Genomic DNA, 17,838 nt, shown 5'->3' with positions numbered 1-17,838 from the left:
CCTCTCTCCCTGATTACTTCCTTTCCATATTATCCGCAGTCACGCTACCATTAGCTAGGCCTGTTTGTATTGTGTTTTTTACACTTAATATCTTTGTTTTCTCCCTCTTCAACGCCCGAATGTATATTCTAAGTGCAAGCGTTTTTGGAGATTTCAAGCAACTCGAATAAATCTATTGTATATAAGAAGTCATTCGTTCGGCGACAAGATACGTATGCTGTGTTTCCAGTGATATTAGCTATAGTAATTGCTCTTAAATCGCTCGTAAAATTTTGCGACTCTCTTTGTTTCCTAATTTCCTGAAAGATCCGATCGAATTTTTCTTTCTCAAGGATTTAATCGGTTCTTTTACAGAGGAATTTTTAGAATCTTTCCTTTTTCCTGAAAATCTCAGCTTTGTTGACTCGTCTATTAACGGATATACTAACGCGCGCGCGCGCACGCGAGACTTCTCTAAATATATAAGTAGAATCGAATCATGATATGCGTAGCAGGTAGCTTGTTCCTACGGATATGACGATCACGGAGGAATGAGTTAACGCGGAAGAAAGGGAGGGTCAGTCGTAATCGAATATCGATCGTGCTGGCTGCGTCGTTCGTACGTTCGTCGCGGGATTTCGCGGCGCGACATCGAGGGGGACCGGCAATCGGAGAGTCTCCGAAAAAAGAACCCCAAGGTATCTCGCCACAGCGCTATGTATACGGCGGCCATTGCGTAAAGCGTCATCCGCCCTTTTGGCATCCGTCGCAATTAGATCGCGCATGGACGCCGATTAGCCGTCCACGGCGTCCACACTCTTCGCGGGCGGCGTATACAAAAGGGAAAGGCGGGGAAAAAGAGGAGCGGGAGAGGAGGGACAGAAAAAAAAAGGCGGCAAAAGAACATTTCGGAAATGATCGCCCCGTCCAAATCAAGAGTGAAAACCGCACCGACGGGAAACGGGAAGAGAGAGATAGACAACTTTTCTCGTGCGTTGTTACGTTTTGCCGAGTTGCGCGTAAAACATATACACGTATAAACACGTATGTATATGTATTATAATAATGATGAATCGCCCGTAGCACGATCCAGTGCTCCATGCAATATCACTACTACCGGCGTCGTGGCGCCTCTCTCTCACCGAAAGTGTCCGTCGTGATTGACCCAAGAGACGTCGCGTCAAGGATCCTCGGCATCGGCGACGCGGGATCCGAACTATAGATCGTGAAGATTAAATATGGATAGCGAGAACTTGCGTACCGCGGGTATCACCTCGGACTTGGTGACGTAATCCATAAATTTTTGACAAACGCCGCGTTATCGTCGCGCAAAAGTTGTCTTTAGACTCTCACCTCGCCTTTTTTTCGCCTTTTTTTCGTTCGAGGCGCGAGGAGAACCTCGACGTCGGTCGCGAACGAGAATAACGCGCGACTAGTGAGGTGGTACGAAAACATTACTGACCCTACTCTACTCGTCGTTCCTTTTACCCGAGCACTCCAGCTATAATCCGAAAGCTACTCCGAATCGATGTCGAATGGAACATGCCGCGAGCGGACGTAGGACAATCGTAGCCAGTGATTGTTCCAATGTAGTGGCTCAACCGAGTTAGCTTGAACGATCATAGGCGAGGCAATCATAGGCGAGGCAGTCGAACGCTCGCCCTTCTATCGAGCTCGAAACGACTGCAGACGGTCGTACGATCGGATGACTCATGCAGCTGAAGGAAAGATCGGGCGCACCAGCGAGCGACCTGAGATTCGTCGTCTAGCCCGAAGCAGGAGGTTAATCGTATCCGGCGAGTTACCGAAGTCTCAATAGGCCGGGACTCATTTCTGCGCTATTCAATGGTAAATAGACGTAACATTTTGTCGCGTGAGGAGGTCCAGGGCTAAGATCGATCAGGACGGCGATGACGTTTACGTCGTTTCTCGGAGGGCTTTGTCTCATAGACAAAGAGACTTTGGCTCATATTCAATAGAACTGCTTAGAATGGATTCCGATCGGAATTAATCCGTTTTCCAAAATTGTAAATGTAATAAAATCAAGATTGAGTGTAGTAACTATATAGTTAAAGTTAAATAATAAAATTAATAACTTTTAACTTAATTAATATTAAAATCATTGTATATATTTGTAGAAATTGTACATAAAATCACACAAGAAACATTATTTCAACACTGAGATTTTGCTATGATCGTAGGCGAGTTTTTAATTCACTGATTGATCAATCGCATTATGCGCAAATGCAGCTTTTAGTCAAGCAAAATTATATTTGCGTATGATGAGACTGATCAATCGACAAGATAAAAAACTCGCCTCACATATTGGCTTTTCTCAATTTTAACTTACTTGATTTTAAATGATTAAATTTAATTTTTGTCTTTAACTAATTATTTTTAAAACATAAACTTCAATTTATTAACTTTTTTTCTAAAAATTTATCTATGTAGGAGAAAAAAGTGAGAAACATATATTCGCACATATATAAATAATTGTTATTTATTTTATATAAACTTAATTTATTTAATAATTAACAATTATTTATATAAAATAAAATATTAAATTTGTTGATGAACTATATTATAATTATTTTGAGTAATTTAACTTGCAAATTTTTAATATAATATGAATAATTCTTTTCAAAATTGATTTTACTTAATCTTAACTTTTAACAAATTAGTTATTTGTTTGTGTTACTAAATTAATTTCATAAGGTATTAACTTCAATTTAATTTAAAACAATATATTAACTCTGAATAAAACAATGAGCTTTCTCAAAATTTTAAATGATACAAAAATTAGGCACGTCCAATGACAGTATACCGCAGTTATTAATGCGCAAATAAATTACAAAATTTATTACATAAATTAATTATCTGTAATAATCTGCTTTTCCCAGAAAACAATAGAGATCTAAGAATTAATTGAGTAATCCCGATTGGAATTTGTTCTGAAAAATTCCATAACATGCCCAGAACGCGTTTATAGAGACGTTAACGCGCTTTTTCGGTTATTCTATCCTCGTTTTCCATGTAATGAAACGATAATAAAATGACGAAGGCACGTTTCAAGTGCAAACGTCTGATTTTTTAGATGAATCTCCTCGGTAGACAGAAAAAATCGCCGATTGATTACTTCGAGTTTTGACCTTTCTTTCCGTTTTTTTTTTACGTTTTTTTTATTTTTATTAAGAAAATAGTAGTGACAATAGAAATTTTCTAGATGGTATGCACGATTAAATGACACGAGAGACAAATTTTTGTGCCGTATATTTCCACTGTTTTTCTCTTTTTGAAAATCTTTAATAGAATGTATAGTCAAAAGGTGGCAACTCAGATGACGACAGAAGAACGTATAGAACAATGGTTGCCATTTTTTCCGCAGTTGCTTGCCAAGAATATTCAGGCATAATAACGTCTGGCCGTGTATGTGCATGCGTATATGTGTGCCTCTGGTTCTTGTTGACGTACACATATATCATACGGGCGACGGCGAGCTAATAGTGATCGGCCGAGGTAGCGAGGAGCGAGACGTTTCCAGGTGAGATGTCAATGAAATTTCGCGAGATGTGCGCAAGAAATCGTCGCATTAACCTCGCGATGCGAATCGATAGGAATCTGCGTCGCACGTTCGGCTCCTCCGTCGAGCATTGTTCCGTTTTCCCACTAGGGGTAAAATTTCCCTGGGGAATTTTTACACGTGAGAATTACGAATATCGAGATAAAAGTCAGCGGAACAAAGAGAAAGAGATCCGTGGTTGCTTGTGCCTTTGCGAGGAGACGAGGGCACGGTGCAGCACGGCGCGTTCGTCGGCAGTGGTCGACAGGCGAGAGACATCGCGAGGAAAAGTTGCAAGTGGCGACTCCTCCTCGCGAAAACACGCGAGAATATTCGGAGCTTGGGTACAAGTCGCACATACATGACTGGCCACTTAGCAGAGCAGCTCCGTAGGAGGTCAGTCAGGTGGGTAAAGAGAGGGCGAGAATGTTCTGCTATGGGGACCAATCTTTTTGCATAGCAACTCAAGAGTATAACACAACTGCACAAATTGCAAGATTGATTACATCGACAATTCGGATTACCGCTAGATTAGCGACTCGCTTTCGCCTTCTACAATGCTGGCGGAGACGATCGAAGCGTTTGGCTTCACGGTTTAGCTCCAACGACGCTGCTACGATCCGTATAGCGTGATCTTCCAAGTTCTGACGCCGACGCCACCGATCTTCGTGCGACGAATGCCTCTAGTTGATGGCAACGAACGAACGGAATGCCGGGACATCGTTTGTTGCTCGTCTTCATCGGTGCTCTAGTTCTCCGCACCGGCGTTGCAAACGGCTATAGAGAGCGCTGCAAGAACCTCGAAAAAAGGAAATCCCTCGGCTCGTAGGCCGAGATCAGTGCCGACGTAACTGCCGACATTGTGTGTGGTGCGGCTTTTGTGTGTATGTTGGCACGGTAGCGGGGAGGGAATCGCGTCGATGAAACGGCGTTGCACGCTAGTTACGGGAGCAGGGAGAGAAAGAGAGGAAAAGACAGGGCTGGAAACGTTTCAGACGCAGGATCGTATCGAGAAGCACGAAATGATCGACCGATTTTCGACTGTTGGCCTTCAAGAGTAATGAGTTATCAGGTGCGCAAAAAAGGACACCTCTTGTCTTTCCTTTCGGATGTTCCTTTCCTCTTTCTTTTCTTTCTTTTCGAACACTGTTTCGAACGTGTCAAATCACGTTCGTTGTGCAATTGTCCTTCGCTTGCACGTGAGAAACTACATATTTCTTGCAATTTCGCCATATAAAAGACATTTCTCCATATATATTTTCAATTATTTTAAGTCGTACTTTCGTTGCGTGATTTATACTACCAAGATCATCGCTGTAACAAAGTGCACTACACGAAATAACTTTCGGTGTCATTGTTCATTTGGCGAGTAACAAATTCTCAAATGTGGTCGCCATTGTGTGACACGACTACTGCTCGTAATTCCAATGCGAAAGGCATAGCTGTGCAGCATTCTCGTAGGAGAAACGTATGTCTATTGCTTGTGCTTCGTTGTGTTTTATTGTGTAACACCAATAAATTGTATGCAACACGTAAGTAAGGGAGAGAGTGAGAGATAAGATTTTTTTGTAATTTTATATGTATACAAATTTTTATTAACGTTTCGACGTGATTTACGTAACGAGTGACATCGATCATAATTATTTTTATAGGCTTCTATATACTTAAACGTTTGGAACATACGAATTTACTACAATAAGAATTCGAGAAAATTTCGAGATTTTTAGAAAGCTTGCTATAATTTTGGAGGCTAAGTTTTAGCTTCATACTACATATTAAAAAATTAATTTTGTGGAAATTTTGATTGGAAATTTTCTCTATATACAATTTTATTGGTTATCTTAAATAACTATTTTAATAGTGTGACTTGAATAGAAATTATTTAAATTAATTAATATATTAAATTCATTAGCGTTATATTAATTAAATTAAAAACATTTAAATATTAAAATTTAATATTTAATGATTTTTCTTTTTTTATATTTAGAATATTTTCGAGTTTGTTTAATTTTTTGATCTTATTTCGATCTTAATGAACAATTTGTTTCATCGTGAAGTTACTTTAGCACTTAAATCTTAGGCAATCTTTGACAATAAAGCATCAAGATTGTTAATATTTAATACCCTTCGCAGTCGTATCGTGGGATATTAATTATTAATTTTTGTGATTCGAACATTCTGAAATGTCGGCTTCACAAAATGTCTACCTTAACTTGTGGCAGTTATGTATTAGAAAATGGCGATCTACAAGAATTTTCGGTTGCTCAATCTGAATTTTTCAATCAAGTGGCGCCCCCATAGCAGATCTGAACGCCCCCTACTGAAAGCATCAAGTCACGATAGACTATGTGCATCGGTCACATTCGGCGTTTTTTGTGTCTTCTACGTCTTTCTATTTCTCAAAATTACGCAGTATTTCGGGAAGTAGAATTACATACGATAAGTATAATAATACGTAGTAGTTGAAAGGGATAAAAAACCTTTCGTATAGAGTTGACGATTGATCAGCAACGCCGATTAATTTCATGTTGAATAGGATCTTCAGAACATCGGTACGTACATACATTCCGTTCGCCATTAGTAACCATCGGAACAGAATGAGTGACGTGGCATTTATCCAATTTGTGTGGTTTTATCTTCTTCTTCTAAATGCTGCTTTCAATGATATAAATATCGCATTTTTATTTCGATTGGATTTTAGCGAAACATTTTTAGAAGTTATCGAAATCTAAAGCTCGTATAACTTGGATTACAATTCATATCTCAATTTTAAATTTGAGATATGAATTGTAACTGTCGTTAATTGATTGAAATTCTGATTTCCGACGACTTATTTTGTTTTGACAACTGCCATTTTGCTTTGATATTCAGTTTAAATAGAAATTTGCTTTTTACGATTATTTCAATTTTTTCGATGTTTGCCAACTTCAGAGTATTTTCATCACGTCGACCTTAACAACCTAACTGTTTGTAATGATTTGTTTCGTTTTGAAACATAAAGTGACGATCTTTTACATATCTAACGTGCATTGTGTGAATAATTTTTGAAGATTGTGATTTTATTGCTATTAGAAGGTTCCTAAGGTATAGTAAAAATTGCGAAATATATTAGCTATTATTTACAAGATATGTTTTATTAAAATATATTTTTATTATAGACTTGTTTTAAGTCTGTAATAATACAATGTGTTTAACTTATATTAATAAATTTATATAGTGTGTGATTTAAAAAATAAAAGTTCAACGTGCATGTGTATCTCAGAAAAATGTGCAAAACAGTGAAAAAGTGTGTTTTTCAAACCAAAATAGTGGATATATGAAGTTTCATAAATAATAAAAGTGCAATGCGGCGTTATTTTGTATGACCTTTTGAGTTTCAAGATTTATATCTTAACATTGTGTAATTAAATTTTACGTTGAAGATTCATTTAAGATTAAAACAAAAATAGAAATTTATATTTTCTAAAATGTATTATTAATATATGGTGTGTTCTGAGCAGTACGTTGACAAAATCAAATGGCAATATTCTATGCAATGGCATACATGTAACTCAGCACAAGTTTGTGCATGTTTCTTGCATATATATATGCGGCCCACACACACATGCCTCGTCAGGTACGAATTAACGTGGCCGTAATGATTGTCTGAATACACGTTTACAGAGAAAGATATGTATATTGCCGCCATGTGTTCATTCCTATCTATTCGATCATGATGCAAAAAGTTTTTCTAATTCTAAATTCTACGTTTTATATAAAAATTTGAAATTTAAATGCAAAATTAAATACAAAATATTTTAATAAAAATTTTGTTGTAATGATAAAAAATTATTTTAATTTTGCTTAAAAAATTTTTTAAATTTTGTTATATATTTTTAATAAATTTACAATGAACATAGATAGTGCAGCGAGAAACTTTTATTGGTAAAACTATTAAAAAATTTGATTAGTCATATACATCTGACTTTTGACTCCTTTACAGTCAACTGATAAGACTCGTATTTTGCCTTTCGATAGTAAACTAAAGTTCTTGTATCTGTTGACGAAACTAAAGTTGAATTGCTTCTGAGAAATGCAAATGGATAGACGGACTGACAAACGGTTACTGTAAAATTATAAAATGATTAATTTTATTATTTAATTCTTAATGCTCTTTGAAAATCAATTCAGATGTGTGTATGTGTGTGTATCAGAATATAATATCGATTTATCTTTTGCCTCCTTTCATTATTTGTCTTCGGCATATATTGTATAAATATCGCTTGGCCTAGGAATACGTTTTCTCGTTATTTGAGTGGCCATTTATTCAACGATATGCCAAAAAATTTTTAATATTTATCAATTCTTTTCAAATGGAGGACTGTATATCGTTTACTTATGATTTGATTGAACGAATGATTCTTTTTTGGATGTCATTCTAGCACATATATCGTTCGTCACAAGTATATTTTTAAATAGATTGTTATACATCTAAGATGTTCTAATTTTATAGAAATAATTGAGTGGCAATTATTTTTATAAATTGAGAGAAAGAATCTTTAAATACCGAAAATATTGCTTTCATGTAACAAACGCTTCACTATTGTGCGTACAAGGGGTTCATTGGATCAATATCCATTTCCTTACACCTGAAGCACCACCATGATTAGCTATAGCTTTAGTGGAAAAGTTTTTACGTCTATTACGGCGAAAACTAGGGATATCATTTACGTGCGTACGTTTAATGCGACTGCGTGTACTAATATACACGGTGTTCTGTGTGTATCATGTAACAAGAAGATGTAAAATTACACTTTATAATATACATTTTTTTTTTAATTACGTGATAATTTATTAGGTATAACCTTATCAAAAAATAGACTCGAGCTGTAATGCAAAATCGATTGTGACCTGATTCAAATCACGAGGTCATAAATAGCTGTTCCAATAAAAACTCGAAAGTCGACAGTCCTAAATATTTTTGTAAAGCTGTCGTAGCGTCGAATTCGATCAAATCGTTTTACTTTGCGAACGAAGCGACCACTTCCATTTTAAATTCACTGCAGCGCTTTATAATTCACCCTATATGCAATGTGAACAACGCCGGTGACAAAGCGTGCAGAATCGTCGGAAAATAATCGATCGTAAGCGAGGTGTACGTGCGTGGTTGAAGTGCGGGACATCGTCATTCGGCCTCTTTGAAGATTGGACGTTCGCCGAAGGACGTTCCCGCATTTCAATTCTGTGCGAACGCCGTGGAAGACTAAAGAAAATTTGTTTCAAGTGAAACGGACATCCGTTCGAACGAAAAGCAAAGTTTGTGATTGTCACGCGATTTCGTACGGAGACTCCGTATTCCGCCACGAGAGCAAAAGAGAAGAAAAAGAAAAAAGAAGAGAAATTGCATAAATTGAATGCAAAACGCTGCGACCCGATCGCCATACGATATACATTCATCAAGCAAACGCGGCAGCGCAACGATACCATGACGGTCTCGCAATCTACGAATGTGGCTCTATATAAGCAATAACACACAATATGTATATTCATTAATCACATTTCCGGTGCATCGGAAAGGTCGAAGCTTTTCCGAAAATGGATACGAAATTGTGAACTGTGCCTCTTGCCGCTTGATGAATAAATCGTGGCCTGGTGAATTATTGATGCTTTACGATAAACAGACGAATTAACGTAATTTAATTACGAGAAGGCCGAAAATATTTGCCGGCTTTTAAGAGGTCGGAATAAAGCAAACTGTTCTGAATAAAGGCGCTGTTTGAAGCACTTGTCGAATGTTTCTCTTTTAAAAGTGGATCGAGACGCTTTGCGTGACTGCAAAAGATGACGTCGCCGACGAAAATGATTTGAATTCTTCACTACGAACGAAAGAATATTTGTACTTCTTTATATCTGACGAATGAAGGGGGATGATAAATAATTAATAACGGAATCATGTCGCGCCTTCGTCAAGTTGCGAAAATGAAGTTTCGTGTGCTATTGACGAGTTATGCTGACGTGAGTGTATTTTATAACGAAATGTATAATATTGGTAAAAATTATTAGACGTAAAATTTCGCCCGACAATTGAAAATATTTGTACGCGCAATTGTTGGGCGGGATTTACGATAGGATTGCTGCATATGGAATATCAAATTTAAGATAATATGCTTTTCGGCGATTTTTAAGGATACGTTTTATATAATGCTCGCAACGCTCTTGGAATTATTTTATCCTTATCGTTTGTTGAATGTGAAAGAAGGATAAATGATACAAGCGTATGCGCCAAGTATAGAACGTCTCCTGATCTGCACTGGTTCTCTCGACTTTTCTTCTTGTGTGTGCCCATGCCATCGCCATCAGTGTTTTCATATATCAAAATGATTTGACATTTTTTTTTAATTTCTCTTTTCCAAGCTCTATCTTTAGTTTTCTTCATATAAAAAAAATTTTATTATCCCAAATTTTATTATTTCAAGTGTAGCTTACGTTCAAATTTTTTGTTTTGATAAAAAATTTTGGAAATTTTTTATTTAAATTATTTATTTTAATTCTTTAATTTTTTATTTGGTATAATATTAAACTAAAAGAAAAATAAATCTGTTATTCATTATCTATTTATTATTTATTTATTTAAAAGATAAATCTTACATACAAGGAGTTAGTAGTTTAATATTATACTAGACAAAACAGGCGCGCGCTACAGAGCTTTTAATATTATATATTTTCATACAAATTACAAATTTAATTATACCATCAACCTCTCAATACGTAATCAAAATATGCGATCTCCGCGATGACAGCCGCTTACGAAGTTAGAGCGCAGCGAGAGAACCAATCGGTATCGCAGAAAAGCGATAACTTCGATATATTCGATATATTCTTTACATGCTTGTTTTAAAAAGGATAGTCTATATATGTTTTGATATATTGTTAGTACTGAAAATCTATAGTATATGTAACATAAATACAAATTTTTAAATATTTGCAGTATACATCGGAACACGGCCAAATATTTCTGGCTGGTATTCATAGTCGATTCAAGGCCATCTTAAGTAATATATTAAAATGCTAATACGACTATGTAATGGGAAGATTAGATTTTAAGAGAGTACTTAAAATGGTCTTAAATTTAAAAACCAACTATAAATTCCGGCTTATATTCTTACCTCTACAGCCATGCATTCATAATTGTTTTTTATATTTAAATTTAAGATTCTCTTAAGTACAGTCTTAAGATGTTATAAATCAATATAAACGATATCTTAATAAAATGGGAAGTGTATCAACACGTTTAAATAATGATACGTCGAAAGCAGATTTTTGTTACGTTTACGGTTTTTCAGGATAAAGGGAAAAAGTAGTGATGCTTGTAAGCATCAAAATTATTAAATTGATTAGCAATTTAATTTTTGTAATATTACATTTCTGGATTTTTCTTAAAAAGCTGTGTTTTAAATCCGGCGTGCAGTTTGAGGAATCTTGTAAATGTTTGTGAACTTACTTCAAAAATTATTGAGCACGAAGATTTATTTTCGACCAGTACTTCGACCAACTGTTCTTGTTATTTAAATCTTATAAATCGATCAAAGAGTCATATAACATACTAAGACATTACTTAAGACGATTTTAAGATAAGAACAGATTATGAATAATCAACCTATATCAATATTAATAGCATAAGACCGTTAAATTAAATGATTTAAAAATTTACATGTTTTGTAAAAATAGTTGGCTGAATGTCTCGATATTTTGAAGCTATTCTCTTTTTCCCTATTTTTTTTTCTCAAAGATTCAAAATTTTCCAAAGTGAGAAATTTTCCCTTAAAGTGTAAACACTGATCATCACGCCCATTCAAAATATTATTTTAGATATTCCGATGCGTATTTCAGAAGTCTTCGAAAAACAAGCGCTCAATTTATTTTGTGTAGATATACAAACTGAATAAAAGAATACAACGGTAATTGCTATATTACAAAAGAGTGGTATGTTTCTCTGTTTGAATGCAGGTTGACCAAAAACAGAAAACAAGATGGACGAATACGACAAAAAGTTTGCAGAGATGCAAAAGTACATTCCATTTTTGGAAGCGATGATCCTGAGATTGCAAAACGTTAAAGACAAGGATAACCGGGAAATTCAATTGCAGAAAATGCAAAGTCTGCTTGGAATTTTGTCAAACAACAAGCGACGAAAGTACGTTAGAATGAAAATTTGTATAAGATTACACTTACAAAGGAACGTAACCAAGTCTCTCTCCGATTTTAATAATCTTTAGATATATTAAAGTATAAATATGAATAAGAGACATATTTTTTATAAGCACTTTCTTGCATGTTAAGAAAATGAAATACTTCTTTGAAAAAAATTGGTTTTTTTTTTCGAAGCGAATATCAGTCACAGAAAGAATAGAAAAAATTTTATTTAATAAAAGTTGAATAATTTCAAGAGTACATTATAATGATAATAACTTTTTTAAGTAAAAAAAAAAAGATTTTTTTAATATTGTAAAATACTTTTGAAATCATTCAACTTTCATTAAAAATTTTTTCCTATTTTTTATAGTTTTGATTATATTCAAAAGAAAATAAGATTAAAAAAAAATTGTTCTCAATGGGTTTTTTTTACTTTCTTAATGTGTGAGAACGTACTCCTGAAAAGAAATATATTCTCTTTTTTTGTATATATTTTAACATATTCAGAATTAATTAAAATTGGAGACGGACACTTTGTGCGTTTTGTTTTGATACACAGCTAAATATAAATTTAACTATAAAAAATAATCAAAAATATGATACTACAGTTGTTCGAATTTTAATTCGAATATTAATTAGAATGTTATTGACGAAACAGGTTAAAGATCGAGACTTTGGAACGTTGCGAAGATGTTTTGCAGAAGCTGTATAATAAAGTAGAAAAGGTAGGTATATTGACACATTGCGATGTCTGAAAATTTATCCCAATCGATGTTTATTATATGTTGAATAAGTTCGTCAGGTTACAGAGTATCCTAAAAATTTTAAAACGAGATTTTGCTTTAAATGTATATTTATGTATTTTTGGGAGTGGGAATATTAGGACATTATTATTATTATTATTTTTTTCGTTATTTTACTTATACAGGTATTCTTGTGTTCACAGTTACCTCGACCTACAAATTTTTTAACTTATGATCGGCAAGCTATTGATTAAAAATGAACTAGTAGATTATAAAACTGATTAAGCAATTCGTGATCTAAATTAAATATTAATTTTGTAATACTAAAAAGTTATATTCAATTAAAATTGCAAGAAATTAGGTTCGACTGAATTAAATCAAATTAAATGGAATATAATGCCAATACAAGCTAACAAAATCTTTGTGTGTATAACAAAATATATTAAATTATTTTTTTAAGAAAAAAATAGTATTTTTTAATTACTTATTGTAGTTAAGTCTGTGTTTGAGCTAAATATTAATTTTATAATAACAAATATTAAAAATTATATTTTTAACAAAAAATTTATTTTATTGTTTTTTAATAGTCTATAATTATTTTTAGTAGTAAAATAATTATTTTATTTAAATGTTTTGGATTTATTTAAATGTTTTATTAATTTATATTGTAGTACTAATAATGTATTAACTTATACGATACAAACACACACAATAGCTGTAGTTTGACTTACTTAACATATTAGGTTGTACTTTTTCCATACCTTAGAACTGAATTTCTCGCACAATTTATCTTTTTATTCCAAATGTGAAAAAGAAGATACACCATGTAAGAAGTTCAGTCCTAGAGTATAGAAAAAATAAGCCTACTATATTGCTATTTGATTTATGATCAATTCGACCGATCAAAGTTTTGAAATATAACCCCGTCGTAAATAGAGGGAAGGAATACCTGTATCATTAATTATTATAAGGTACTTGAGCCGAATAAGGCCCAGTACTAAATAAGGCCTACGTTTAAATTTACCATTTAAAAATGCGCTTTATGTTTAAAATATATGTTTAAAAGATGTGTCATAGGAAGTAGATAAAAAGAAACTAAGGAATTAATACCGGTAGCAACACGTTTATTCAGTGCAACAAAAGCTTGTAACAAAGTGGGGAAATCAACTGTTTTTATAAAAATTTGTTGTAAATTTAATAAGAATACATTATTTTATGATTTATCACAAGTTATTATAAAATTATTTAACTTTCTAACTGTAGAAAAAAACAAATATATATATATATATCGATTTTTTGGAATAAATATACTTTTTTATAAAAAATGTATTATTAAATAAGGCCCACTTATACATTTATTGTTATAGCCATTGCCATTTGTTTACTATGTGGCTTGCAACAGAGAATAATGATTTTCAATGACGCTAACTTTTTATAAGCTAAAATTGCACTAAAATAGCTAGAATTTCCTAAAGTTAAAATATTAATTATAGACAAAATTAAAAATAATTGTGTTGTTTTACAGTAAAATAGTCTTAAAGGATTTCGTAATTGTGATTAATAATCATTTTAACAGTGAGTTGGAAAATATGTTTACTTCTTTTGTTATTTTCTATTTATTTTTAATTCGGGCCTTATTAAAAGCACAAGAATTTAATAAGGATTAGAGAGTTAAAAAAAAATTTTTTTTTCGTTTATTTAAAAATGTTTTATATAGATGATAATTTTGTTTTGGCAAGTGGTTAAAATAAACATTTTATTCTCATTTAGTTTATTTCAATATCTTTGTATATAAAATTTATAAAAAATAAAATAAGTTAGATGGCCTTATTCGGCTCGGGTACCTTATTACTGTGTATTCGAAACTGTATGTTCAATATTATATGTTTAAAACAATTATAAGAGAAGTTGTTCCTTTAAACAGTTCTGTAGACGAATCTAACTTTATTTTTGTTAAGAAACAGGTTGAAATATGTTTATTGAAAACTAAGATTATACTCTAGAATACAGAGGAGAAGATGATATTATGGCCATCCGTTTACATTATGTATAATAACTTTGTTAATAATTAATATTTTAAATTGAAAGCTAATGATTATATTTAAACTGTTTTTCAATAGATTCTAGAATCAAAGTTATAAAATATTATATTGAATATTATTTATAAAAATGTAGTGATACTGCATAATGAATAGAAGTAATATGGTTTACTACAAGCATAAATTAAAAAAATTTTAATTAAAAGGTTTTAATTAAAAAATTACAGTGTTTTTTTATAAAATTATATATTTATTCAAAATAACAAGAAAATATTGCAAAATATGTGCACCTGTAAATATATCAGAAGAAATGCCAATTCTTCTAATACTTGGAGGTAAGATGTCAGTTTATATAAAATACAAGTATTCGAGTTTGACACCTTTATTAAAATAGTTTGAAAAATTTGGGTACTTTACATAATTCTAAACATTTTAAAATTATAAAATGCTGTTTAAACCCATGAAAATATAAGAAGTTGCTCCCTAAATTGCTCATTTATATTTTATCACTTAATTATGTTTTTTTAAGTAAAACTTGATTGTCTACTATAGATAAGCAAAATATGAAAGTTTCTATTACATTATATTATTTAAATAGCTTTCATTGAACGTGGCATTCTGCCTATATACGTTGGGGAAGATGCTAGTTTTGCATTATTTAATTTTTTTCTCTAAAATCTAGAAAAAAAATCAAAATTTCAGTTACTTTATTTGTACGAATAAATAAAGGTTTCAGGAATATTACATTAATTTTTTTGTCGCATGATTCCATAACATGATAAAAGTCATTTTAGAAGAAAGGTTTAAATGTGGCATCTTCTCCCAACTTACGTACACATAAGTTTCTCGTATAGATTGCAATATTGAAAATCCATAATACATGTAAACTATAGATCAGCAATAAAACTACAATCAACTTATCGAATAACTACTCTGATTACTTTGAAAAAGAAGTCGTATTAGGCTTATTGAAATGTCAGTACGCACAGCGATCCAAATTAGCAAAATCTTTATCCAGACGTTCTATAACCAAGCGTGATAGAGGCTACGTTCCGTTTCACGTATAATGCGCATGATACATCATTTCATCCTTGTAATTCCCTAAACGTTAAACAAGGACGAAATGATACATTATGCGCATCATACGTGAAATGGAACGTAGCCATAGCATATTGAGCAAACTAATGCATTACATATGTTGTTATATACTCGCTGTACATTTACCGACATTGAAAGAACATATTGTTTAACTTTGCATAACTTGAAATGTGTATAGTAAAAGTTAAATAGCAAGAAAACACTCAAGTGTATAATATACATACGTGTGATAATACACTTGAGTTTAAAAAGAATGAGGAAATATGTTTAATTAAGGGGGCACATACGTTCTCGATGTTGAAAAAAATTACTCATTTTTGAGAAATTTTTTTAAAAGACTAATAAATAAATTTGATATTAACAAAAAGGACATGTTTTGTTGATTATTAATGTGTAAAAAAAGAATAATTTTAAAAAATTGTTTTGACTTATTTAAATTGACTTTTATTAGGGCTGCTCTCGGGCCCGCCTCTTTAAGTATTTGCGATATTTATGATAACTTTAACAATTTTCAATTTTTCTTTATAAAATAAATTTTTGCTTCTGTAAAATGCAATTCTCTAAGACTTGATGAGTCATTTTCTTAAATTTTTAATTATAACAATTTTTATATACATTTAAAGGTCTCAAAATTTGTCGAAAAATTGATTTTTTTTTAATGCTATAACTTTGCGATTTTTGCAAAATTTGGAAAACCGCCTTGTCAAGTCTTAATGACAATATTTTACAAAATTATAATTATTTTTTTGGTTTCCGTTTGTTTTAGTTCAAGAACCTTACTAGCATACAAATACTGGAGGAAAGTTTTGCCGGACTTCTCCTAGAGCAGCTCCAATAAAAGATTATTTTAATACGTTAAAAATCAACTTAAAAAATTTTTTTTGTATTCATTAACAATCAATTAAACATGTTCTTTCTCTAGATACAAATTTATTTATTTAGCCTTTCCAAAAAAATTCCCAAAAATCAATAATATCTTAGCGTCAAAAAGGTGTGTGCCTCCTTAAAATGTACTTCCTTGTAAAAAATTCCTAAATGTTTGAAAGTAAATTATGCTCTATAACAAACGTCGGATATTACATATTTTATATTAGCATCACTACTTAATGAAAAGCTACTAAACAAATATTTCCATAAATAATTAAAACTTATCATGACAGATAATACAAGTAATCATAATATCCACATGGCTCATAATATTACCTTTTCCTCTACTAATTTCTTCTCTATTAATTATATTTTGTACAATCAAAGATATTTAAAGAAATGAATTGTTTTGAGTACATATTTCATTGCTGATGAAAGATTTGAAACAATAATGCTTCCATATATTTACATCTTTCATCTTATAATGTAAATATTAAATGTTTATTTTTGGGTTGTATGGTATTCTCGTCAATCTATATCAATCTTGAAGAATCCAGGATTTTCCTGGGCACTTGTTTTACACAATAGAATTTTAAAATTATAAATGCACCATATATATGATATAAATACACGTTTCTCTTCTCCTGTTGGTCTTTAAAATAGTAGTTGCTGCTTTAATCCTTGGTTCTTTACATTTTTTGTAAATATATTTAGTAATTATTTGTTTCCGTTGCGTCCTTATCCTTTTGAGTATACTTTCAGGCTTTCGTAGTGCATGTTTGATCTTTATATTTTAATCATTCTAATTCGACACGAGTTTCAGGGAAATACACCTGGTTTACAATTGTCAAGTAAGCATCGTGATTTCACCTCGCAACCTTCGACGTAAGTGTTACATGCATCAGTATTTTAAAGAAATTACAAAAAATATAAAGAATTATAATATACGCATGCAATTTCGTTGAAATTAAATAATTTTAAACAATTAAGAAGCCCTAACGATAGCTAAATGTCAATGCTAATATTTTCTTACGTGATTTTATATATTAGGTCATTTACGAAATAAAATAGTATGAGCATCTTACAACTTTGAATAAAAGTGGAACTTTTAATAGTGTTTGTGAATTATCAACAGTTTGGAACCGTATTATCGATAACATCAACGGAAACTATTGAATAACACTTTAAAAGGTCATGATATTGGCTACGTTCAACAAAAAAAGCAAATCAGTGAGCACTCAATGATTCTTTAATATGATTAGTTTATACAGAGAAAAAGTGTGGAACTAAGGGCAAGAACCAATTTTATTAAAGAATAAGCGTTTGTTGATTTACTTTTTTTACTAAACGCAACCATTATCTTTTGTTATGCCAAAAATAC

General features: G+C 32.1%; 1 protein-coding gene across 11 annotated transcripts in view; it reads left to right on the top strand.

The window, feature by feature from the left end:
- The first annotated feature begins 543 nt into the window (after positions 1–543).
- Positions 544–17,838, top strand: part of LOC105202475 — a 38,793-nt gene continuing 21,498 nt past the window's right edge. For 3 of the 11 annotated variants that reach the window (XM_026136448.2, XM_039454151.1, XM_039454156.1), the window contains exons 1-4: positions 3,950–4,610; positions 11,525–11,711; positions 12,369–12,435; positions 17,275–17,342. In XM_026136448.2, the coding sequence (XP_025992233.2) occupies positions 11,548–11,711; positions 12,369–12,435; positions 17,275–17,342 (299 nt within the window). In that variant the 5' untranslated portion in view covers positions 3,950–4,610; positions 11,525–11,547. The other 8 variants (XM_039454154.1, XM_039454146.1, XM_039454149.1 and 5 more) reach the window with 8 other exon arrangements.

Source organism: Solenopsis invicta, chromosome 10 (genome assembly GCF_016802725.1).
Source record: "Solenopsis invicta isolate M01_SB chromosome 10, UNIL_Sinv_3.0, whole genome shotgun sequence".
NCBI lineage: Eukaryota > Metazoa > Arthropoda > Insecta > Hymenoptera > Formicidae > Solenopsis > Solenopsis invicta.
This window is presented reverse-complemented; position numbering and strand designations above follow the sequence as displayed.